Below are 27,248 nucleotides of genomic sequence, written 5' to 3'. Positions count from 1 at the left end.
GGTGCACAACAAATTCAATCTGATGTGTTATCTAGATACGGACATCCCTCAGACATGAAACAAGATAAAACAGGAGAACCCATTATTCCTCCCCAAAAGTTGTTGGCACCAGTACAACAGAAGGATTTCATCACAGATCTATATAATGCACACATGCAAATAGCACCTCAGGATTGGTTAAAGGATTCCCATAACACAATACAACGAGGTTTATTGTATCACGACAACATGCTGTTAGTGCCCACCTCTGAATTACAAACACAGGTGATAATTTGGTATCACGCCTCACCGTTGGCAGGTCATGCTGGTTGGGTAAAAACCCTGGAAAATGTGCAAAAACACTTTTGGTGGGACACTATAAGAAAGGACATTAAGCAATTTGTCACTACCTGTCCAATTTGTGCAAGACATAAATCTTCTCATAAGGCTCCTGACGGCTTGTTAATACCAATGCCAACACCCAAACAACCTTGGCACACTGTGAGCGTAGACTTTATTGTAGGTTTACCACCTGTAAAATCCTTCACAACAGTGTTGGTTATAGTGGATTTTTTTATCTAAAATGGCACATTTTGTACCATTACGGAAATTACCCACGGCGGCAGAATTTGCAGATATTTTTATAAGGGAAATTGTACGTTTACATGGTTTGCCAAGCAAAGTGGTGTCAGACCGAGGGAGCCAGTTCAACTCCAGATTTTGGAAAAAATTATGTGAAAAACTGAAAATAGATGTGGCCTTATCCACTGCTTTCCACCCAGAGACAGATGGACAGACTGAACCAAACCTTACTTCAAACGCTACGTTGTTTATTGGCTGATTATTCTAGTGAATGGTTGGAAGCTCTCCCTGTAGCAGAGTTTGTTTATAATAATACTGAGCATTCAGCTCTACTTTGCTCACCATTCTATTTCTTGCAGGGGTATCATCCAAGAGCTATACCCATTTTGTTAGAAGATTCCCTGTTGCCTACAGTAACGGATAGACTAACGAGGTTAGGTGACATACAAGACAAAGCCAGGAAACATTTATTAAAGTACAAGGAAAGCATGAAAAGACAAGCAGACAAACACAGGTCTGAGGCCCCAATGTATAAAATTGGTGACAAGGTATGGCTCTCCACAAAGAACCTAAACATAGAGGGATCCCGAAAGCTGCAACCCCGTTTCATTGGACCCTTTAGTATAACTGCCATAGTAAACCCGGTAACAGTAAAATTAGATTTACCAAAAGAATATCCAGTACATACTACATTCCATGTGTCCTTGCTTAAGCCATACAACTCAAAAACCCGACCTGAACCACCACCTCCACCCATACCAATTAAGGGAAATCTGGAATATGAAGTGAAAAGCATAAAAGACTCAAAAAGAATTAGTGGACGTCTGTTTTATTTAGTAGAATGGAAAGGATATGATGAATCTGAGAATTCATGGGAACCAGCATCATATGTACATGCCCCACAGCTGATTAGACGGTTTTATTTAAAAAATCCAGGAAAACCCCGTCCTGTAGGAGGGCCTTTGAGGGGGCAACTGTTAGGGTTTGTACACAGCAAAGAGCATGTCCCCTCTCACTGCACTAGTGGGTTCTGTAATAGCTCCCTTTTAAACTTACTATTGAAAGCCTTTCTTGTTATCTCACCTTCCCCCCCCCCCTAGGCTTCTGTGTATGTTGTTTAATGTGCTGTTTTGTTTACACATTGGGCCTTACTTTTACCAAGGTTTCTTTAAAACACTCCTCCCTAGGCCATGTGTTAATCCAACTCATTTGCATAATAACTGAAACTCTGCACACCTTTCAAGAACATGTGCAGCATGTGAGGACCACACCCAGCTCTTCAAACCACACCCAGCTCTGCACACCTTCCAAGAACATGTGCAGCATGTGAGGACCACACCCAGCCCTTCAAACCACACCCAGCCCTGTCTATAAAAGGCATCCCCCGAGCCTCACCCAGTGCTTGTGCTCGTCTACCTCCCGCTTACCTGAGAACAGATCCCTCTGCGCTGGCACTCCTGCTCTTTACAGACTTTCATTGACTTCAATGGGCGCAGCTTCTGGCTCTTCCTTCTTCTGGTTTCCGGTTCCTCCTTGCTTCAGCCTCTCTCCTATGAGTAACCTGCAAAAGAGAAAGAAGACAAGGTTAGACTGATCAGTATCTCTTGCCAGCAACAAGTAAGTGCAAAACCTTTTATTACCTGAAAGAACTTTGACAACAATTTCTGGATTCGTGTATAGACAATTTGAAACGAAATACCTTCCACGAACATTGTGATTCAAACTCTTTGTTACAAGAATATTTTGCAGAACTTTTGTGAAGCAAACATTGTTTTTTCTCATGGAACTTTTAAGAATCGAACAGTGGAAACCATTAACAGCAAGGCAAACAGTAAATCAAGGACTTGCACAAATTACATGCTGTATTTTGATGTAAAAGTACAGTATTTGTTTTATAAAAGATTCTGGAAATATGGGAAAAGTGAGTCTGCTATTGGGAACTTAGGCTTTAGTTATATTATGATGAATGTTTGATATTGGTAATTCTGATAACGGTATTTGTTTAATGTTTTAGAAGCTTTACAGTAATAGAAAACACATCCCAGAGCAGTAACACATTCCAAACCTGGAAACTAGAGACCAGGATCCAAGAGGTACTTTTAGAAGAGAATTTCTAATAAATAAAGGGATAGTCAGGAACCCATTTAGGAATAGGTTGCACTTATCTGTTCTTTGTTTATGTTTCATTAGGCACCAGTTTCTACAGAAGTCAGAAAGGGTCGCAGATTTGTGCAGCACTTCAACAGTGGAAACGCAAGAACGGTGTTGTCTCTTTTTTTTATTTTATCCACTTCCCCCCCTTCCCTTGAGCTTCTGTTCTTAGTGCACTGTTTTAAAAACAAGTGTGCTGGAACAAGCAGTTTCAGGGTGGGGTCGGATTGTCTTCAACCTCCATCAGAACTGAACAAGAACTCAGGTGAGCTGGGCTTTGACACTGGGTCCTTGTTCTGTCGCCTCAAACAGGGAAGTACATCAGGATAGTGATTGTTCTCCCCTGGCTTTAGGCTGGTAGGGGGTCATGTTGGACCTGGCTTTTTGGCAGGGTCATCCCCAAACTTTTTGCCTCCTTCCTCCTATTTTTTCTGACCTGTTGTTGTTGGCTTTTGACCTCTGGGCACTTTACCACTGCTAACCAGTGCTAAAGTGCATATGCTCTCTGTGTAAATGGTACTATTGATTGGTTTATCCATGATTGGCTATTTAATTTACTTATAAGTCCCTAGTAGAGTGCACTATATGTGCATAGGGCCTGTAGATTAAATGCTGCTAGTGGGCCTGCAGCACTGGTTGTGCCACCCACTTCAGTAGCCCCTTAACCCTGTCTCAGGCCTGCCATTGCAAGGCCTGTGTGTGCAGTTTCACTGCCACTTCGACTTGGCATTTAAAAGTACTTGCCAAGCCTAGAACTCCCCTTTTTCTACATATAAGTCATCCCTAATGTGTGCCCTAGGTAACCCCTAGAGCAGGGTGCTGTGTAGGTAAAAGGCAGGACATGTACCTGTGTAGTTATATGTCCTGGTAGTGTAAAACTCCTAAATTCGTTTTTACACTACTGTGAGGCCTGCTCCCTTCATAGGCTAACATTGGGGCTGCCCTCATTCACTGTTGAAGTGGCAGCTGCTGATCTGAAAGGAGCAGGAAGGTCATATTTAGTATGGCCAAAATGGTAATATAAAGTCCTGCTGACTGGTGAAGTCGGATTTAATATTACTATTCTAGAAATGCCACTTTTAGAAAGTGAGCATTTCTTTGCACTAAAATCTTGTGGTGCCCTTCAATCCACGTCTGGCTAGGTTTAGTTGACAGCTCCTTGTGCATTCACTCAGACACACCCCAAACACAGGGTACTCAGCCTCACTTGCATACATTTGCATTTTGAATGGGTCTTCCTGGGCTGGGAGGGTGGAGGGCCTGCCCTCACACAAAGGACTGCCACACCCCCTACTGGGACTCTGGCAGACAGGATTGAACTGAAAGGGGGCTTGGTGCATTTCTTAGACACTCTTTGAAGTCACCCCCACTTCAAAGGCACAACTTAGTATAAAACAGGGCCTCTGCCCTACCTCATGAGATACTTGCTGGAGAAGAAACCTGAACCAGAAACTACATCCTGCCAAGAAGAACTGCCTGGCTGCTCAAAGGACTCACCTGTCTGCTTTTCTACAAAGGACTGCTGCCTTGCTGTTGGCCTGCTGCCTTGCTGAACTCTTGTCTGGCTGTAAAAGTGCTCTCCAAGGGCTTGGATAGAGCTTGCCTCCTGTTCCCTGAAGTCTCAGGACCAAAAAGACTTCTCTCTTCCACTTGGACGCTCCGTGCGCCGAAATTTTCGACGCACAGCTTGTTCCGCGGCAAGAAAAACGCCGCACACCGACGCTGATCGCTGCGACGCCTTCGGGACGACCGAAACTTTGACGCACAGCCTCGCAAGGACAACGCCGCCCGACTTCCCCGGAGAAATAGACGCGACGCCTGCCGTGAGATCAAAACTTTGGCGCACGGCCTCGCAAGGACAACACCGCCCGACTTCCAAGGAGAAATCGACGCGACGCCTGCCGTAAGATCAAAACTTTGACGCACGGCCTCGCAACGACAACGCCGCCCGACTCCCCAGGAGAAATCGACGCGACGCCTGCCGTGAGATCGAAACTTCGACGCGCAGCCCCGCAGAACGACGCGCAGCCAGAAAACAAGCAGGAAAATCCACGCACAGACCCGGGACATCTGGTACTCCCCGCGATCCACAGAAAGAGACTTTCCGCGCGCCGGAAAACGACGTACGACTCCCCGCGTGGAAAATAACGACGCAAGTCCGTGTGTGCTGAGGAGAAATCGACGCACACACCAGTTTCCACGTATCTCTTCTCCTGTGGCCCTCTGAGGAGATTTTCCACCAGAAACCAGGTACTTTGTGTTTGAAAGAGACTTTGTTTGCTTTTTAAAGACTTAAGACACTTTATATCACTTTTCAGTGATATCTTTACCAATTCATATTGCAACTTTGATCGTTTTGACCTGAAAATACCCAGATAAATATTATATATTTTTCTAAACACTGTGTGGTGTATTTTTGTGGTGTTATACTATGGTGTTGTATGATTTATTGCACAAATGCTTTACACATTGCCTTCTAAGTTAAGCCTGACTGCTCGTGCCAAGCTACCAGAGGGTGGGCACAGGCTTTTTTTGGATTGTGTGTGACTTACCCTGACTAGAGTGAGGGTTCTTGCTTGGACAGAGGGCAACCTGACTGCCAACAAAAAAAAACATTTCTAACAACATCCCATAAAGATTCTGCTGTAAAACCTCGCAAATAATGTTACTGGAACTCCTAGAAGTGGGATAATGTCATCAACAAAAACCCTTTTGTGGTATAGAGAAGGATGAAGTACATACAGACTTTGGATATAAGAGGGATGATGAGTAGGTGTTAAACTGGATGGCTAAAGGGTTGCCGTTTAGGGTATGGGACCAAAGGATCGAGTTTATACCATCGATCTGCACGTATATGGACCCCACAATATTGACTTAGAACATATAGTCCGAGTAAGTAGATGTGGAGTTCGAACATAGGTATGAAGGAGGACGTCCAAACTGCAAAGAGCTGAGTGCAGAAGGTGGGGGAGATGGTGGAAAAGGTTTGAATCCTGGAGGAAGTAATACGGAAAGTGGCGCGCAGACTAGAGGAAGAGGAGTGCACAGAGTTGGGAGAGAGGATTGAAGGCTGTTGTGAGATTACGGAGTATGGGGATGAAAAGGACAGCATGGAATGGAAATGGGGAACAGGGAAGTGCAGTCTTTGGCGCGTGTCCAGACTGGGAGAGGGGATGTGCAGACTGGAACACATGTATGAAAATGAGCGTGGCCACTGTGCAGGGATGGAGAGGGCTGTGCTGTGGAGAGTGAAAGGAGGTGCAGAGAAGAATATTCAGCCCGGAAAATGCTTCTGAGGGGAATTCATACTTTGGAGGGATGTGCACACTGGAGAAACGAAATGTTGAAGAATAGTGGGCAGGTGGGTATGGGCGTCAGTTAGGGACCGCCAGGGGTCGTAGCTGCCCCTTGCGACCCCTGGAACTGCAATTGCGACCGCTGGCCTAGGAGGTGGCAAATTCAGTACCAGAAACACAGACGCAGCTCCTCCTTATTGACATCGGTTGGGGTTGCAATCTCAGTTTTTTTTTGTCAATTTTTATTACACTACGAGTGAAAGATGATAATTTATTATTATGGAGTACAATTAGCTGGAATATGACCGTCCCTAGCAGCTGAGGTAAGTAATACAATGTTTTTATATGTATGTAGTGTGCACGCATGCAGGTGAGTGTGTTTATTTGAGAGTGTGTGTGTATGTGTGATTGTGTGTGCATGTGTATATATGTGTGTGTGAGCAGATGTAAAGGTCAAATGGCGTGTGATGTCACTTCCGCTACCTTGGCTTTTTGGTGAATTGATGTTCATGTAGGTGGGTGGATACAGAACGAGAGAGGGAGGGAGAACTGATTTCAAACTTTAAACCAGTGGTGTGTGTAGACTAGGTAGAGTGAGTGAATGTGGAGTCGCACTACCACATGGTAGCTTGTGATGAAAACGGTTTTCCATACGTTTTTTGATTTACATTTTTTTTCTTTTATAGTAGCTTCGACCTCCATAGCACTGCTGACTAAATTTTATTACATGCCACGGAAGAAAAAACGAAATGCAAACGATATTTAAATTGAACGACGAAGTTAGACTTCGGAGCTGATAACAAAGCAAACTTTTACGTTTTTTGTCCAGGCACCACAGGCTTCTCCAAAGAGCATTCAAAACTAGACCATGGCAAATGAGCTATAACTGGATATCAGCAAAAATAACTATTTTTACACTCCCTCCTCGCACACGCCTGTCTTGGCGCAAATAGGAAAATGCATGGGTCTTGCCACAAAAAAAAGTGTAAAGAAAATAGGTATGATCTTGGACGGCGGTATGCTCCTCTAGCTTCAATACTCAGTGTTCTGCTAAAACTGAATTTTCAGTAGCTTCTGCAGCGCAGGGTGATGTTCTTTTGTACTTGTATTCATCGAGACATTATTATAGGGCTCCAGTAAACTCAAGGCCCAGAGTACTGCAATTTCCTTTACCAAAGACTGCTTAATACTTAAGTAGTTACATTTAAAATAGGACAGAATCCTAATGTTTGCTTGGTATGTAGAATGAAGAAGAGGGATCATGTATCACAATCAAGTTTTATTTCAAGACCACATGATTGTTTTTCATTTGCCTTTACAGCAAGCTTTCACAACATGGCATTACATCAAATGTGAATGGTCCATTGGGGAGGGTGGGGAGCAGCACAGACCCCTGACACCAGAATTGTGTGAAAAAGGCCGCTTTATTGAGACAGGTGCACATCACCAGCGGCGGCCGCCGCCAATCTGAATGGGAGGGGCGGAAGGGGGTGGGACAGAGACGGAGGAGAAAAAAAAAAAAAAATTAACTTACCTTGCAGCCGTCTCCTGCAGTCTCGCTCCTGTTTCCCTCGATGTGGTGTCCCAGCATTCATTGGGAAACCAGCACAGGCTCACCAGTATTTCATGCTAAACCTAGCATTAATGCATGAGTGCCCCCTGTCCCACTCTTTCCACCAAAGATAGAACCGAATTTCCTTCAGATTGTGATAAGTGCTGACTGAATCAACCTGAATTTCCCTTTCTCTTTGTTTTGGAACTACACCAATAGGGAACACAATTGGGTGCTTGATAGGCCAATCATCGAAGGGGCCAGCCATCCTGCCCTCTTCTATCCCTTTCCTCAACTTGTCCTTCACCGCCTGCCTGAGTGCATTGACCGATTTTTACATTGTTCACCCACCGATGCAGCCTTGGGCTTTCTGTATCCCAGTCTGAATAACCATGTAAATCCTTCCATCAATTGCCCGGCATCTTCCTTTCAAACATAATGTGATAGCCAAAATTCCAGCCTGTCCAGTTTAATTGGTGTATGAGCCTTTGCACCCAGGTCCTTGTGCGCCCCTTACTGCAATGAAACCTATCATCCGGCCATGCTGCTGTGTCCATGCGTTCCCTTGCAGTTGCCGCCACTGTCATGCTAGGTAACTTGTGTGTCTACCCGCCGCATAACAGTGGACAAAGGCATGTCTACAGGTGTATTTTGAGCAGTTGTGCCGAAATTTGCAATACTTTTTGGTGCAGAGACCCTTATTAAAGGCCCAGCAAGCCTCTGCCTGACTACTGTCTCCTTACCTGTGCCCCCACCTCTCCCCGTGTGGGGTGCCCCTGAAAGGGCCAATATACTATAGGTAACCTGCTGGCAGTAAAAATAATTTCAACAAACTTGGCAGGCCCCATCGTGCGCTGCCAAAGGTCAGTGCCAATTTCCCTCATTGTGCCTCAGGATCCGGGGCCTTATGAGCACAAAACTCTTCATCATACTGTGCCCAAACGTATCCCCCATAATTTATTCATCCACATACTTAAATAGTACAACCGACCTCTCCCTGGTACTTTTTACAATACACTCTGATATAAATGAGAAAGGTGGCCATCCAGTTCTCTATAGTCACTACCACTTTTGGCTGCTTGGACAGCTCTTATTCTTCTTCATTTTAACCCTCTTAGCCCTCAGTTCTCTATACAGAAGTTTTAGCATCTCAACATCATCTCCTATCCATACTTTTTCTTTAGTCCCCTTCCTCCCAGCTTTCTCTCCCCTGCATTCCCACCTATGCCCTTATTTGTCACCTTGCTCGAAGCCCAAGGGTGCTCTCCTTTCCCTGTCCTCCCTCCCACAGGTGCCAGGACCCCTTGTTTGCCATCTTCTGGGCCTAATGCTCGTTCAACCTTCTCACCCACACTTTGTTGTTCTGTATCAACACCAGTGTCCTTCACATACAAACCTTTCCTCAGGCAGGCCTGCCCACTCTCTTGAGGCTTCTTCACCTCTACCCCAGATGGACACTATTTTGGTGGTGTTTGCTCCACCCTGCTTTTCCTTACTTGGTGCCAAGGTCGGTGCCCGCTCTGGAGCCTGCAGCCACACCATCTGCTCCTTTCGTACTGCAAAATCAGGACCTTCATGCCAGCTCAGCGCTTGAACCCAGGAAGACACTATGTACAGACTCATTAGCAAAAAGAACAAGTGATGGACGGAATGCTGAACAATGTCAAACATTCACCCCCAGTACAGAGATCTGGGCCTAAATCCATCGTTTTTTTTGCTGCCCATGCCATTCCAGTTTGGACCCAGCCATATGCAAATCAGTCTTGACCCTGTTCCCCATGGGAACAGTCCAGCCCGAACTGCCAGGCCAGGTCTTCCCTGGACTGGAAACAAGCCTCCTGGCAAGACTCATTAGCATCCCGCCTGCCCCCTGTTGCCACCACCTCAATTCCTCCAATTGAGGGTCATCCGCTCCTTGCAATTCACCTTTCTCTACACTTGCTTCTTAATAGTCCAGCATTGATACATCAAACACCTCAATACCCCCCACCCGTTGGGCATCCTTTTGCGCCCACCACTGTGCAAATATGTCGGCTTGAAACGCTGAGCTCTGCTCCATGCTGTGCTGTGGGTCCATACCTTGCCCTCAGAACCCCTCAGCTGATGCAGGACAACATATCCCGTGTGTCTTGCTGCTGGGGCTTTCACCGAACCCTCCTGCTAGTTGCACTGCTTGGCCATTCTAGACCTTCTTGAGGCAGTGATCCGGCAGTTCAACGCCACCGTCCAGCTGGCCGCATGGGGCCTTGCCTTCTCTTCACGTCAGAGATGTGGAGCTGCACTGTGCTGTCATGAGTCCGCCATGTCGGCTGAATGCTCACCCTGCAAAAAAGAAGACAGGACCGTTGTGATGGTAACTTGCTCTTGACTCATCTGAACAATCCCCAAATCCAACAACCAACTCAAACTGCCGATCCCTTCGTACTGCCTAGATTGCGCTCTGCTTGACAAATCTGCAACACTGAACCCTCTAAGCGACCGCCACCCTTGCAATAACCCACCAGTTTCGGTCATGCCTGAAGACACCTGTAGCCCCCCCTCTCCGACCTTCCCTGGCATAGGGAGTTCTCCCTTCTTTGGCCACCGTTCTGCGCCTGACCCAATCCCACTGTTCGTTCCCTAGCTCACCCTCCTGCCCCATCTCCTCCCCCTAACTCCATTGAAGCATCACAGCTACTAATGCAGAGGTCAGTCCCTTAATGGCTCCCTGTACTACTGCCCCTGCCATCCCCTTAGCCTCTCCTGCCATGCCACTAATTTCCAAGGGCACTCCTTCAGTTTCAACATCCTACCCAGAACTCTCCCCTTCCCACTGTGCCTTTACACCTGCTGGCACCCTCTCCACCCATCCTGTATCATCCGGTGATATTGGGGTACAGTGTTCTTTTCTTCCCACCTGAGTCTTTTGAGGCTCTCTGGTACTTGGGCCTGAGGTCTTCCCCTCGAGTATGGCCCCTTTCTCCTCAAAAACTGCCCCCCCCTCCCCTTTAGCCGCCATATGCAGCACCTCCCCTCACTCCTCCTCACTTGCATTAGGTAATTGACTAATGCAGTCTTCCCATAGCGCTCCTCCATGCCCCATCCCCTCCCCTGCTGCTGCGCATGTATTGACGGCCCGCTCACCCCCTGTGTGCTTGAGTCCTCTCCCATCACTGGAGACGGCTTGCGCTGCCAGGCTGCAGCTCAGCTTGCAACAATATTCCCCGAGTCCTTTGGACAGTATATTTTCGCACACTCAATCTCCCTGCGGGCCGGGCCACTCAGTCTCAAGGAATGTCCCACGGCTTACCTCAAGTGGGAGTGACCCTGAATGCTCACCTTTTTTGCCACAGCATTGGGAGTCCGGTGCGCCAGTGAACAGGCAAATACTCGGACTGTGACTCCCTCAGCTGCCCATCGCAGCGGGTGGCCTTCACCCAGCTGGATGCTCACCACCAGGAGATCTAGGCGCCCGCCTCATCTGCAGCCACGTTGCATGGGCAACTTTGTCAGCAGCCGACATGATGAAATGACTTCTGATGAACATAAACCACCTGAAGTAAATGTAACTGCCTAATTAAACCTACTACTAACACATCAAATTGCTATAAAAATGCTACCGACTCCTCTTAAGAGCCACTGTGTCACCAAGACACAATGGTGGCTGGCCCCATAAAAAGTCCAGTTATGTACCCTGGGCTATAAAAATACACCAGTCCGGCCCAAACCACCAGCAGTCATCAGACTGTTCCATTTCCCCAATATTCCTGGGGCAGACCTCCCTGTGGTTGGCTGCCCCCCAAAACCCCCACTTGAGGCAGAGTCTGCCCTGGTGGTATCATCTTACCAGGGTGGGACCAGGTGGCTGATGATGAAGAATTTCACATTACGTGAGTGAGCCCACCTTGTCCAAATCTTTGGGATGTCTGGAAATTCTTGAATAGTAAGGGCGACCCCACAGACTCTGAAAAGAAGAGGTCTAGGGTAACTGTGTAGGAGTACCACACACTTTGTGTGTTGGGGATCCATTTCACACGCACTTTTCTGTGTCATTGACATGTCTAAGAGCAAGAGCAAGGAGTATCAAGCACTATGTGTGTTGTTGATATAAATTGAGGCCAGCGTGGCACTCCATTAAGCCTCAACGTTCTCCCTAAGTGTTTAAGAGTAGGAAATGGATCTACCTTTGCTGCTACTTCCCATATTCATCTGTGACCTGAGTTTCTACAGTGGAATTTGGTTTGCTGGTGGAAGGTAATTTCTGATGGTTGTGGCCGAGAAGATCACAACAGCAGGCCTTTAACGGTTATTGCTGACAGAATTCCAAAGCTTAACTGTGTCTACAGAAGCAACACATTCAGAATCTGAAATAAGAAGCTATGCCATTTTTGATCTGAGGAATCTTCTTGGCTGTTAAGTACAGAGTTTGTGAAAATGAGCCAGCGCCCTGGGTTACTGGGATCATGTTTCGAAGGGCATTGAAAGAGATCCACCTGGTGACCAGGAACCAGTAAATTGCTGGAAGGGTGGTGCTGATGTGATTATGGCTATGAAAGTGTAGCAGAAGCTTGGTGGTCATATGCTGAATAAGCTGTTGTCTGCATTGGTCAATAACACTGGCATTAATGTATAATCCATGTGTATTATTAAAACGAGAAATGAATAAGATGGAGAAGTGGAGAATGGGTCAAATCAAAGAAATTGGGAAGACAGGCTGGAGTGAGGAATCTTTTAGCAGAGTGCAAGTGCTAGGAGATCTTTAAGGGACTTAGGGCCTTACTTAGAGTTTAGCAGACAGGATACTCTATCACACGTGGTGGATATCTTGTCAGCCTTACTAAAAGTGCATTATAGCTTATGGTTCTGGTAAGTCACCAGATGGGATATCTGCCACATTTTTGATGGAATATCCTTTCTGGCAAACTCTAAATAAGGTCCATATTTATTATGTTGGTATGAGGAGGTTTGTGCCCACTGGCTAGAGGGATACAGACTGGAGGGGAGACATGTGCAGAGTGTTGCACAGACACATGAGTCAGGGATGGAGTGTGGATGTACAGTATGAAGGTGAGGGATTTAAACAGTGAATGGACTTTGGTGTAAGGGATACAGAGTAGCCTTCAGGCTGAGAGGGAGATGTATTTTGGGTCACTGAATGCTGCTCATATCTACAGGATTAACTCTCCTCCTCCCGTATGCAGTATAATTGGTCTTGTTTACCTGAAAACAATCAGCACTGCACTAATGAACAAGAAAAGTAATAGGAAACGTAGGAGTTGCGTGGTTAAGATGGCCATGAAGGTGGCCGCCTGATCTGGTGGCTGCATAACAGAGGCCCTTAATCCGCCAGGTATCTGACCTATACTATGCCATCTACCTCCATTGTTATCTCTGTTGCATAGTGCCACTCAAATTGACCCAACACCTTTTTGCTCCGATGCAGATTGGTAGCAGTTTGACTCCCTGGTCTGGGACAGCTCTACCAAGCATGGTGTCGCCATTGCTGTGGACCTCCCACAGTCTAGGCTGCTTTGATACCGGTCTTTGGCATTGACTACTGAGGGATCAGATGGGAACTTGGAAACCCCACCTACATGGGGAAACACCAGCCTGCAAGGCGGATTGCCGGGTTGACGGTAACATGAAACAGACGCTCTCCCCATGGGGCCTGAGATGAGAGGGGGACCGCGGAGATATTCCCCATCCAGGCGAAGCTCTGAGGAGAGGGGGCAACACTTGGCAGGAGGTCCCAAAGCCTGGGTTCCGATTGGTATGGCGCCTAGGTGGGTCCATTGGGTGTGGTGCTGCTGCAGCCAAGAGGGTGATGCCAGTCCAGATCCCTCCCCAGGGCCTCTGCTTTAGGTGGTCAGCAGAGTAAGCATCAGCTGCCTGAAACCCCTGCCTTTGGGAAGAACATGAGTCCTGCGGCGACCTGGGCCCCAATGACTTGAACTTTTTTCTCTGAACAGTGTATGGGCCTTATGAGTACGGGCCCTGCTGCATTAGCTTATTATTAGTATCAGCGGTGGCTACCTCAAATACTGTTGGTGCCTCAGTCTGTTGAAACCTTTGCTCCTGACTTGTTGGCATCACCCTCACGCTCTGCACAGCGTTGGCTCAAGCATTGGTGATGGGGATAACCATCCATCCTAAAATCAGTGGCTGGCCTGCAGGGGACATTGGCGCTGTTGAGCTCTAGTGTCTCTCTTTTGCAGCTGATGCCCAAGATTGGCCTGCCGTGTTGTGCCATTATGTCTTGGAGGACAGGCTTTCAGGGTTGGATGCAATATACCTGCTATGTTAACACTATACCGACTCTTTCTTTTCCTGATGCTGCTTGGAGGAGCAGCATTCCCTGGCGGTTCTGGCTGGGGACTGCGTCTAGCTACCACTGCACTGTTTGAGTAAAGGCTACGCTGTCTGAGGGTGGAGCCCCTCCTGAGACACTGACACTGGATCCCAACACCCTCTATGCTAACACCCAGAAGGGTATGCTAAGTTGTCATTCTCTGCTTCTAGAAAACACTTAGCCTCTGTTGATTCTGACCCCACCCTGAAAACATGACTGTGGCAGCGCTCTCCGATAATGCATTTATGAAGGAGAAACTCTGCACCGATTCCATATTGGCAGCAATTGCAGGAACTCACACCGCTCTGGAGAGCAAGATTGACACAATTGCAAAAGACTCTGCCCTCCTTCACAGGGATAAATGCAACCTAGCAGAAAGAGTGTCTCTCGCTAAAAGGATGCTTCAAGAACTACAAACAGTGATATTGGTACTCGAAAATAATCACAGACCTTACTAACTGCATACAGTTTCTTGAAGGCGGAGCTCAGGATGCGGAAAGAAAGACCTTCAGCAGCAATCTACGACTAGCGGGTCTACCAGATGGTGTAATGACCCCATTGGCTACCTGGAGGTGTGGATCAGTGGCTCATACCCTCACAATGAATGAATAACTCCCTACTTTTAGATTGAGAGGGCACATAGGGTCCCAGCGTGCCTTCATACTTCTTCAGAGATATTTCCTAGTTACTTCTCCAGCATGGCGGATTCTAATTCCCCACAGCTGTCTGTGTGCTGAAGGCGGTCAGCCCTCCCATTGCAGATGAACTGATATGAAACACAAAGCTGTAGTTAGCACTGTTTACTGATTTCATGCTATTGTCACTGTTGCTGCTTTGCTAGGCCTGCAGTGTTTTAGTACAGTGATTCCCAACATGTGGCCCAGGGACCCCTGGGAGTTCGCGAAGCCTCCTCAGGGGGTCAGCGACTGCTTAGAAAATTAATATTAGCAGCTTAATAAAGTGTATATTACTAAAGTGGCTAAATGTACAGTTAACATTTTTAAACTTACTGTAAATGTCAAGGAATTTGAAATTGAAGGCTAAAAATTAAATTAGTATCCTCATTGAATCGTAGGAGCAGTGCAGGTGCACAAACAGAATATAACATGGACGATGGGTGGCTTTAATTGAATTTAGAAAAGCTCCAAACTTCCTATTAAAATTAAATTACTATTTTTTTATTTTATTTTAAATAAAATGTAGTATCATTTGTATCTGTATTTCTTGTGTACTATTTTGCGGTTCTAATCATCAACACTGTTTAAGCCGGGGTCCCCGGTGTCCAGTAATGACTCAGTGTGGGTCCCCGGATTCCAAGAATGACTGGGGGGGGTCCCCGGGTTCCAGTAATGATAGTGGGGGGTCCACATAAAACAAAAAGGTTGGAAACCACTGTTTTAGCACACACAAGGCCCACATTCACATTATTTACCCTTACAGCTGCAGGCAGTATGTTATACCAGAATAAAGGCACAGTTCTCCCCAAGATAAATACCTTTCATGTTAAACTCCAGCTTGGGCGGGGAGCCGTTTGCTCCTTGTATCAACAGTTTATTAAATTAGTAAGTTCTATGTGACCAATGGCAGATCCCTTTATTTGTGTTGTGGTAGTGCAAAACGGAGACTTGTCCCGTCTTTTGCCCATGATCATCACTGGGAAAACTCCACCTTAATGTCTATGCAGTGTAATGGAGTACACAGTGGGGTGATGCCACCTACTATCTTTAACGTTATCACGTGGAATGTCACAGGTATGCATACTGCTCAAAAACGTTATTCGGTCTTCGCAGACCTCAAGCAAAGATTTGTGTATAGTAAGGGTAGAAGAAACTCATTTCCCAGCAGTGGATCACAACACCCGCTAAGGCGCTGATGGAGACGGGCATTTCCAACTGAGTATTCAGCTTCCACCTGCGGGTGGGGTGGGTGACCCCTACCTGGGTCAGGCCTGGAACTCCATTCCAATCTGACAAGACTGTAATCGACACAGAGGGCAGATATGTTGTAGTATATGGGCGCCTTGATGGTGGCCTCTTTGTATTGTGATGCATCTATGCTCCCAATACAGATCAGGGTCCTTTTCTGGCTGGACTTTCTGATCACCTGGCCCAGTGACAAATTTTTGCCATTGGTACTGGGGAGGGAATTTAACTGCGCGCTGGGCGTTCCGTAGACAGATCGTTCCCTCTCCTTCCACAGGCACCAGCGTTTCAAAATACCAAACGACTCACACATTGGTTACAGCACTAGAACCTCATGGATGCAAGACACCAGCGTAAACCCCAAACCAAATCTTATTCCTTTTACTCGCCTCCTCATGATGTGCATGTTTGGCTGGACCACATTCGCTGCACATCCCCGATAACCTCTTTTTTTCACATGTATCCAGTACATGGGCCGAATGGTGTCAGATCACAATCCTTTCCTCAGGGAGGGGGGACTCTTCCTCTAATTTCTAACCCTCTTTATTAGAGGATGTTGCATTTAAGGATAGGCTGTGCGAGCACATAAACTGCTTGGACCTCTGTGTACTGCATTGCCCACGTGGAGTGGGAAGCCTTCAGAGTTGTGCTGCATGGGTACTTTATTGATGTGCTGAAGGGTGTTGAAGAAGGAGCTGCATAAGTTTGAGGCTCCCTGTTCCACTTGAAATAAGAGGCTGTTTCCTGCTCGTCCACCCTCCTATCCCTTGCCCGGCCCGCACCAGGCACTCTGCGCTCCTAGAACAGCTGCTCTGCGTTAACTAGGCTGCAAATACTATGTGCAATAGCGAGCTAGCCAAAACAAACCCACAAACAAACAAGTGGATGCCCACAATCCTATAATTTCATTCAGCACAGAAGAAAGCAATTTATTGCAAACACAGTAGGAAGTACACTAAGACCTTTTACACGATTACCAGGCCTTAAATGCATCCCCTCAACCTTCCAACCAGAGGACCTTGCAGCTTTCTTAGACATCACGCTGCTGACACAGATTTCTCCTGATCAGCACTCGCAGCTAGGCACCTTGATCATCCATATCCAGATTGAGATTAGGGAAGTGATATAGACCACGGCGTCAGGCAAGACCCCTTGGTCTGATGAACTGCCTTCAGAGCTCTATCGCTCATACTCTGATCTCCTAGTTCTAATAGTGGAACAACTCTCCGTGGCAGCTGCTGCCAAAGGCATACTACCATCTACCCTCCGAGAGGCCCTCCTTGTGTTTATCCGTAAACCAACTAAAGACACTGCCGATCTCTTTTGCTACAGACCTCTCACTATCCTATACAGACTGCAAAATCCTTAGTAAAATCCTGGCAGATTACCTGCCGCCCCTGCTCCCCCCTCTTGGTGCACCCCGACCAAAAAACAGTTTGTACCTGTCAGAAGCACCTCACTCTACCTTTGCTTTTGTTCAGTGTGATGGAGTTTGTCCCCAGATCCTTTTCCAAAGCAGCCTGCTTATCCTTGGATCTGGGATAGAGTCTCCATAGAGTGGGATGACCTTTTTGAGATCTTTAGGCAAATAGGCCTTTGAACCCCCATGTTATGCATGATTAGGGTTTTTATGAAGGTCCTTAATACTGACATGCGCGGTGGCACTAGACCGGGTTGTCCCCTGTCTCCACTTATTTTTGTCTTGGCTATGGAGCCCGTCTCTATCCGCTTGCATCACAGAGGTGAGGCCTGAGGTATCCCGCTAAATAACCAAATCCAAGCCATTTCCTTATATGCCAATGACATTTTGCTGAATCTGTTCGACCTGACAGCTGGCCGCTCAGACGTAGCGAATGCCCTGCGTGCTTTCCATCAAGTGTCCGGCGTGAAGGTCAACTGGTGAAAATCCTGCATATTTTCACTACCACCGACCACACCAGAGGTCAGATTAGATAGTGGTGGAGGCCTGCTGTGTGGTAGCCCGCTGTGTTATGTTATCATGCAATTCATATTTATCATGACAATTGTGACCAGTTTGATGGTACCTTAACCAGGACTGTGACAGCAATTAAGAGCAGGTTGTGTTTTGGAGGATCCTGTTTGTCCGTCATTTGTAAGGCAGCCCTATTGAAAATTAGAATGCTGTTCAGACTAATACATTATTACGACATCTTCTGTATTTACCTTACCATAAAAATGTTTTACACTGCTGGGGGATTTGATCCGGGGCTTCTGTTGCCAGAGGGTTGCGCTAGCGAAGATGTAGCACCGGTTTACCCAAGAGAGGCCTGCAAGTGCCTATCTTACTACCTAGCCTCTCAGTTGCAGTGGGTGTGCCACTGACAGCCTTCACTGTGCCTGGTTGATAGGGCTACCTTACAAGCCCTGCTTCTGTAAGTGAAAATCTTGCAGCTCTTACCCTACACACCGTCTCAAAAGACCTGACTCCCATCTACTGTGAATCACGCATGACTGTTTTAGAAGAAGTTTGCGGCTTACTTTTCAGACGCTCCCCTATGCACCATTAATGCCCCTTCTAAGCTTGTCAAATAACAAGTGCTCCCTAACAGTAGCTGTCCTGGAGCGGTGTCGCTCGGCTGCCCTCGCAACATTGGGAGACCTAAATCGAGAAGGCCTTATGCTGGCTTTTGAGGGGCTTGCGGAACAGTGGAAGATCCCCAGGGACTAGTTTTTAATGTTCAGTGCGATGTCATGTGTTCTTTGTCGAGATTGCCTCATCACATTGGAGGAGCCCCCCACACATGCAGTTTTATATGCCCTGCATAATATGGGACTGGAAGGTACCGTGTCATCTGGCTAGCTCGAGGGTTTGGTGATTACACTCATGTCTAATTGAATCGGCTGCAGGAGAAATGAACGATTTTGGGAGGGCCCTCAAAAAATAGTTGGATTGACTGTTAGCATATCACACTAAAGTGTTACAAAACACCAGAATTTAAACATCTTGATTTCTTTTTAATACAGCGGGCATATCTCACTACCAGCAAAATAAATTAATACTTCCCAGAACAGACCCCAACTGTCCTCAATACAGCCTGCTTGGAGCTGACTTGCAACACCTGCTATGGGCATATCCCTTTCTCACACACTATTGCACAACAATCTGCACACTTTATAGACATGTCACAGGCAACACTTCAATACATAGTTGGGATGCCATTGGTTTAGGGCTGTTTAAGGGAACCAGAACTAAACTCATAGTTCGTTTTTTAGACTTGTCTCTACTACTTGCTTAGAGTCAGGTGACCCAACACTGGCAAGCAAACACACCTCCTCAGATTCTGCTGATCATTTGAGGCAGGGGCGGAAGATGAAAGCATGGCTGTGCGCCAGAAGAGAGAATTGAGGAAGCGTCCCCTTTCGCACGATTGAGACAGGCTGCTGGAAGCCTTTCAGAACACAGCCAGCGAGGACCCCCCCCCTTAGATTCTAGTCTGATGATGACAAAGTTACTGCTGTCACTGAAGTGCCACTTGCCCCCCTCCATCGAACCACTGATCAGATTGCATGATTGGTTCATGATGGTGACACTGCCATATGCTGATCAGCCAAGTGTCCCTGTCCAGACTGACTTGTTCCTCTCCTAGATAATTTCTACAACGTTGTGACAATGACAAATACCTGACAGCAGATTCCCTTTGCAACCATTTCCAAGAACTAAATAAATTTGGACACATGCAACTTTCGCTACCCTTAGTTTCACCATGATCTGTTCATCCAGATAGAAGTGTCTACCCCTGCCCAAAAGTTTATAACAAAGTTTGCATGTTTGCTTTAAGGTTCTAAATGTCTACACACTGCTGAAGTTTTTTAGCAGTTACATTGTTTGGAAAACTGGCAGTCAAGTGACTTTCAATGTTGGATGCAATCTATTGTCTACAATTCAAAATGTAAATACTATTTGTAAACGTAACCATACATCTCTTTCACTTCCTGATGCCATATAGCACTGTAAATGTGAACAGAAAAAATATATAGTTCTTGGAAGTAAAAGCAAAACAACTAATTTAAGGCCTTTTATCCATAAGGGCTATGAAGTAATTTCACCATATTACCGTGGGTCACTATAATCTTGAGTTAGAGGAGTAAAGTAGCAAGAAAATCAATTGAGAAAATAATGGATATGGCATTTCTGCTATAAACAGAAAAAAACACTGATTTTCAGGTCTGGTAGTATGTGGAAATTCCATGGTACAAACACTGTTGACATCGCCACTAACAAGCAAAGGTAAGTTTGCTGAACACAGTGCAGCTGAAGCTAACACAGCTCAAGAAAAACTCTGCCATGCTATTGGGTGATTCACCTCTGAAAACATGAACAGAGGCCTGAAAGGCAAGTACAGCTACTCTTAATTGCAGGGAACCCTAACATAAGTCCATGGAATGGGGCATACAATACTTCTAGTGTACAGTTTTATTAGATATTTTCTGCTTCTGTAGTAATGTCTAGTGTTTAGTGAGACTAGACATTACCTAGTGGCACTAGACATTATTAGAACATTTTTGAGGTAGTTTGCATATTGCCTTTAGGCTCCTTTTGAAGTGTGCCATTTTGAATAAACATATGCAGGCAAATCCACATCAGCAACATAGGTGAGAAACTCTAAATCAAAATAATTTTTCACTGTGCCTACTGTGTTGGTGGTAAATCTAATGTCAACGTAAGCAGAATTTCCACCAACCAAGTTCTACGTTGGTCACTTAACTTTTACAGCACAAAATGGTTTCAGGCATAAAACTATTTTACTATGTCTTTGCATGTGATTTCAGATAGATCCTTACTTTATTTTTATATTTATTATCTCTGGTAGGACATTTAACCGCATACCCCAAATTCCTATACTTTTTGTCAATACTGTAGGTAGTTTTATCAGTGCTAATCTGATTTATTACTACTTTCACAATGCAGATTTTTTTTTTTTTTTTTTTTTTACAGAGCAGTAACAGTAAGGAGGTACACAATCCTCAGGAAGAGCAGGCACCAGCTCCTTCAACACAGGTACTTCTCTTAGGATACTGTTTTGTAGATCAAAATCTAAAGAACAATGGGTCTGATCCATAAAGGTTTTGCTTTGAGTAGATGTGACTTGCTCTTGAAGTACTCCTGGTTTACTCATTAATTCAGTGATCACATCAGGAGTGTTAACAGATCTTCTTATTCAATTCATTACTAATCCATGAGCACAGCAAATGTTATTCACATCAAGAACTTTGTGAATACGGCCCATTGTTTTTTACAACATTTATGCCCTTGTGTTTGTATGTTATGCTGTGAATACCTAGAGCAACCAGACCTAGTCATTAATTAGAACTTTACAGATAGTCTTTGAATGGTTTCTATCTATGGTCTATTACAGGGAGTGCAGAATTATTAGGCAAATGAGTATTTTGACCACATCATCCTCTTTATGCATGTTGTCTTACTCCAAGCTGTATAGGCTCGAAAGCCTACTACCAATTAAGCATATTAGGTGATGTGCATCTCTGTAATGAGAAGGGGTGTGGTCTAATGACATCAACACCCTATATCAGGTGTGCATAATTATTAGGCAACTTCCTTTCCTTTGGCAAAATGGGTCAAAAGAAGGACTTGACAGGCTCAGAAAAGTCAAAAATAGTGAGATATCTTGCAGAGGGATGCAGCACTCTTAAAATTGCAAAGCTTCTGAAGCGTGATCATCGAACAATCAAGCGTTTCATTCAAAATAGTCAACAGGGTCGCAAGAAGCGTGTGGAAAAACCAAGGCGCAAAATAACTGCCCATGAACTGAGAAAAGTCAAGCGTGCAGCTGCCACGATGCCACTTGCCACCAGTTTGGCCATATTTCAGAGCTGCAACATCACTGGAGTGCCCAAAAGCACAAGGTGTGCAATACTCAGAGACATGGCCAAGGTAAGAAAGGCTGAAAGACGACCACCACTGAACAAGACACACAAGCTGAAACGTCAAGACTGGGCCAAGAAATATCTCAAGACTGATTTTTCTAAGGTTTTATGGACTGATGAAATGAGAGTGAGTCTTGATGGGCCAGATGGATGGGCCCGTGGCTGGATTGGTAAAGGGCAGAGAGCTCCAGTCCGACTCAGACGCCAGCAAGGTGGAGGTGGAGTACTGGTTTGGGCTGGTATCATCAAAGATGAGCTTGTGGGGCCTTTTCGGGTTGAGGATGGAGTCAAGCTCAACTCCCAGTCCGACTGCCAGTTCCTGGAAGACACCTTCTTCAAGCAGTGGTACAGGAAGAAGTCTGCATCCTTCAAGAAAAACATGATTTTCATGCAGGACAATGCTCCATCACACGCGTCCAAGTACTCCACAGCGTGGCTGGCAAGAAAGGGTATAAAAGAAGGAAATCTAATGACATGGCCTCCTTGTTCACCTGATCTGAACCCCATTGAGAACCTGTGGTCCATCATCAAATGTGAGATTTACAAGGAGGGAAAACAGTACACCTCTCTGAACAGTGTCTGGGAGGCTGTGGTTGCTGCTGCACGCAATGTTGATGGTGAACAGATCAAAACACTGACAGAATCCATGGATGGCAGGCTTTTGAGTGTCCTTGCAAAGAAAGGTGGCTATATTGGTCACTGATTTGTTTTTGTTTTGTTTTTGAATGTCAGAAATGTATATTTGTGAATGTTGAGATGTTATATTGGTTTCACTGGTAATAATAAATAATTGAAATGGGTATATATTTGTTTTTTGTTAAGTTGCCTAATAATTATGCACAGTAATAGTCACCTGCACACACAGATATCCCCCTAACATAGCTAAAACTAAAAACAAACTAAAAACGACTTCCAAAAATATTCAGCTTTGATATTTATGAGTTTTTTGGGTTCATTGAGAACATGGTTGTTGTTCAATAATAAAATTAATCCTCAAAAATACAACTTGCCTAATAATTCTGCACTCCCTGTATAGATACTAGCAGTCTCTGCTAATTTCAAGTGCCTTCAACCTTACTTTTAGCAAACTGTTTTTGAGGGGCACTAGACTAGACATGTGTGCCAGTAAAATGTTGTTTTTATTAAAGTCTGATGCCTTAAGGTTTGGGCTGTGGTAGGAAGAACCTAAATCTTAAGGTCAGTTGATAAATAAAAGATATTTGACAAAATATTATTGTATTTATATACACAATATAACTATGGATTTTTCATGAGGCTGGCAAGATATTCACAAACTTGTGGTACCTCAAGTCGTTATTAGATGTCACTCTCGAGTCAGATGCAATTGTTTCAAATGTCCTTCTCAGAGCTGAAAGGGTGTGACTTCAATATTGAAATTTACATGTGCACTTTTGCTGCTCTAATTAATTGTTCTCTATTGTATAAGATAATATGCCATCAATGTTTTCTTGATGATGAGTCAATGCTGAAACTTTCAATAAATGTTTTGATTACTATGGAACAATTATGATGCCTTTCTAGTATACATACGTACTGGCAGTCACTGTTTAATTCAAGTGAATTTAACCTTATTTTGAGTGACACTATACTTCTTTGCTAGTAATAGCAGTTTCTTATTATAGTCCACAGCCCCATATAGTGTAATGTTGCAGGAAGAAGTAAAAGTCAATGCTAGTTGAGCAAAGCAGTAGAGAAAGATATTACATAATCTTACTGTTGATTTTATTTTTTATGAGACTGGCAAAACATTTGCAAACCTGCAATACCTGAAGCCGCTCCTAGAGGTCCCTCTCAAGTCAGATAACAAAGCCTGGACATTGTCATGTTCCAGTTCCTCAGGTGTTACTAGATGTCTTCTAAACAAGGAGACAACAGAATACTGAGCACTCCATCTGTTCGCTCGCTCCGTGGGGTTGGAAGTCTATTGAGGGGAAGCTCAAAAATCGCTACCTCCCACACAGATACACTAAGGATACACCCTACCAACTACATAGACTACAACCAAAAAGTATCCCTACACCTTTCTACTGGTCAAAGCATCCAATGCTGTTTAGAGCCAGCCAGTGTTATCCCTATATCACAAGAAAAATATGTTTTTCTTTAGTGACCCTCACCCACTCTAATATTGGCATGCTTCATCATCGGTTCAGCCTTGGCTCCTAAAGTCCAAGGTGGTTTCAGCCGACTTGCGGGAGCACTTCTGAAGATCCTATCAGGGTCTCAAAATAAAAATACCTTAATGTTCATCAAGTATCCCTTTATTTGCAGTGCCCGTAGGTATAGTTAAAATCAAAACAGCGGGACTCTATGTATTTTATGGTCCTATGACCCTATTCTAATTTTGTCTGTTGATTTTGTGTTGACATGTTCCAGCCCCTCCAAAGGCCACATAAGTCCCGGGCTTTCATCAGGACAGATATGCATCAATGTGTCCCCGGCTCATAGTCTAACCTATAACTTGCATCATATATCATGCAAGGGTTGATACCTTAACTCGCCTGTCACTAAAAAGTTGATGCACATTTGTGGTCCCGTTTTGGGTAACCACCCACGGACTTGGTGTCCCCCTTGAGTCGGGTTCAAGTTGTTCAAAGAGAAAGTTTTTGAAAGAGAAACCTTCTCATCTGTGTTCATAATGAGAAGTTGTTGATATTGGCTATACACGACATTGGATGACAAATTATGTAGATGTGTGACTCCAGTCAATCCCCAGTTCAATCTTTTGTCATCTGCAGCCTGCGGTGACAAAGATCAAGCAGTTCTTAAGGATGCCACAATAGAAAATATAATCTCTGTCCATGGATTATAATTCACCCCAGGATATGCAGTCAATTTAGAAGGGAAACATGCAGAGTGTATCCTGCATTATATGGGGGTGTATCGAATTAACACAATATTGGGTAAAACGTTACATAGAAGGGTGACTCCAAGTCAAACCCCAATTCACCTGAATCAACCTTTCCTCATCTGCAGCCCGTGTTGAGAAAGATCAATAAGTTCTTTGGGAAGCATGATAGAACATCCAATTGCCACATGATCTGTTCATGGAATATTAAGCACCTGAGGATATGTAATCAATTTAGGCAAGAGAAAAGGCAAAACACAGAGTGTGTCCTGCATTATGTGGCAATGTAATAACCCTTTAGCAAAGGCCATATAATTCAGAATTTCCAGTAGCCTTGGCGTGCACGGAGCTTCACTTACCCATAAATTCAAATTTCCCACTTTCGTACCACTGTGATAGTCTGAGGTTATTTCAAAAGCATAATTTGGCTGTGTCTGTTGAGAAATTAGTGTGCTAACCATATCAATACAATTCTGTGATTAGTACCAAACAATACGGTAAATGCAGAATCAGCAATTCTGCCTCAATTCTGTCTTTAATAACAAAGGCACAACAACAGAAACCCAGAAAGATAACAGTAACCCTGTCAGTAGTTAAAGTACAATGACTAAGAACCGTTTACTGCAACATGCCAACAGCTGGTAGCAGCAGTAGCTAATTCTGAACTGTATTTTAACACTCACTGCTACCAATAAGCCTCTCACCATCACAAGTGATCTTGAGGGCAGGAGGTAGAGATACTGTATTTATTGTGTCGAACACCACATCTTGCTAACTTCCAGTGATTGCTAAAAAAAGGTAGCTTATGATCAGTGATACTGTCAGTTTCTATAGCATGCTTTTCAGATCCATCACTCTGTCCTATATCTGGCTGATCTCCTTACAGATATCTTGGAAGTCTCTCTTCAGGTCTATTTGCATAGAGCTGTTTTGACTTCTGATTTATTTCAATAATTTTTCTATGTAATATGAGTGAGGTGGCCTTCCCTACTCTGATTTTATGTTTTGGTATTCTGCTGTTGGGACCTATCTAGGCTCCATGCTTGTGCATTTTTTCGATCTTACGCAGTGCAGCATAATACATAAACACGTCTTTAAGGAAGGGCTGAATTCGCGCTTTCTCGCCGTTCATTGCAGCTTTATGACGATGGTGCCTTCTATGTGGCAGTTTGCATGTTTTACAACTGTCTTCTTTGTAAGGTCAGTCCAAACTATTAAGTTTGGGGTGGTATCCTGCTAACCACACAGAATCCCTACTTCTCTCATCAGTCATCCTGTAAGATGACTGATGTACCAAACTCTTTGTTACTTCACATTACTTTGAAGTTTCACAGCAGCCCTTGTTCTCTTCTTCAATTAATGCATTCAGCTGGTCCTTTCCTGTTGCCTTTAACTTGTAGCTCTCTCATCAGGCATTTAATGCTGTTGATTGTATCATGTGCAAGACAAGCAGATCTACAGTGACTGCCCCAGTTAGGCGCAATGGTTACCTCCTTCTTCCTATAAAAAATAATTGGAGATGAAATAGGTGTAGGAATAGGAATGGAGGCAATCTTAAATAATTCAACACATCTCATCCTCCAGAGTGCCTGATTGTCACATTGTTTCTAAAACATTATGCTGAGAAAATCAAGGAAAACCACATGTGATATTCAACAGGGAATCGTACCAGATTCCCTGTCAACAAGACTTAGATTTTGAAAGAGTTTACCTTCTAGTTGGATATTTGGCCCAACTGTGCTGAGTTGGCGTTGAGGTGCCTTTGATCATTGCTTTTGATGACTGTGGGATAAACAGCATAAATGCAACATTGTCTGCTTGAGATTTACCCCTACACCAGTAACTGTAGTAACTATAGAGCTGAAGAATGCCTTCATTAATAAGTACCCAATCCTGAGCATAGGGAGCAGTTTTAGCTAGTCCAAGGTTCCCTTCATGTTCAACTGCAACAGGGTTACTTTGTGGATGCTTTCGTTCATCTTTTCCCCCACCATGTCATGTATTGTTTCTTTATCTTGATCATAACTATCCTTCCGCTCGCTAGACACAAGATTATCAGAGGCATACTGGTCCATGGTGGAATGCTTGGGGTTTTTTCTATTATCAAATGACAGTTGTCGCTGTCGCGGGTCGCCACGGCCCATCTTACTATCCATAGATAAAAGTGTAAGAGTAAATCGGGGGTAATTCCTGGGGTAGTGCGGCACTGCAGGCACTATGTCTGAGTGCGTAGCGCAGTACCTGCAAGTAGTAAGTAACACCACCATCAATTTAATGGGCAATGTTACACTGCACAAAAGGCAGATGGGGGACTGCAGTGTCTGCAAAACCAGGGCTCTAAATGTCAGTAAGCGCCTGAGGGTGAGCATGCGTAAGAGTCCAGGACGGTGTCGAAGAGTAGCGCTAGCAGGCTCTTCAGATGTCACCATATCTAAAAAAAAAATGCTGAAAATTACTAGAGGAGGAAGGAAGGTGTAGGACTCACCCTCTAGACAGGCAACCTGGGGCGTCAAGATCTCGGTGCAGTCCGCATCTGGGATCAAGGGGCCCAAAGCACAAGGTGGCGTGAACGTGTACAGCCACAAGCTTGGCACCGGGATGGTCCAGAACCCTCATCCAGCCGCAATGCAGCAGGGCTGCACAGGCCCAAGCAGTGTCCGCTCCA

At 44.9% G+C, this 27,248-nt stretch overlaps 1 protein-coding gene across 1 annotated transcript in view; it reads left to right on the top strand.

The window, feature by feature from the left end:
• SETDB2 (SET domain bifurcated histone lysine methyltransferase 2) overlaps positions 1-27,248 on the top strand; it is a 1,110,478-nt gene that overhangs the window by 791,281 nt on the left and 291,949 nt on the right. Inside the window, exon 22 of the mRNA XM_069203525.1 lies at positions 20,768-20,830. Within this exon, the coding sequence (XP_069059626.1) occupies positions 20,768-20,830 (63 nt within the window). The remainder of the gene's footprint in view (positions 1-20,767; positions 20,831-27,248) is intronic.

The sequence above is a fragment of the Pleurodeles waltl genome, chromosome 8 (assembly GCF_031143425.1).
Source record: "Pleurodeles waltl isolate 20211129_DDA chromosome 8, aPleWal1.hap1.20221129, whole genome shotgun sequence".
Classification (NCBI taxonomy): domain Eukaryota; kingdom Metazoa; phylum Chordata; class Amphibia; order Caudata; family Salamandridae; genus Pleurodeles; species Pleurodeles waltl.
This window is presented reverse-complemented; position numbering and strand designations above follow the sequence as displayed.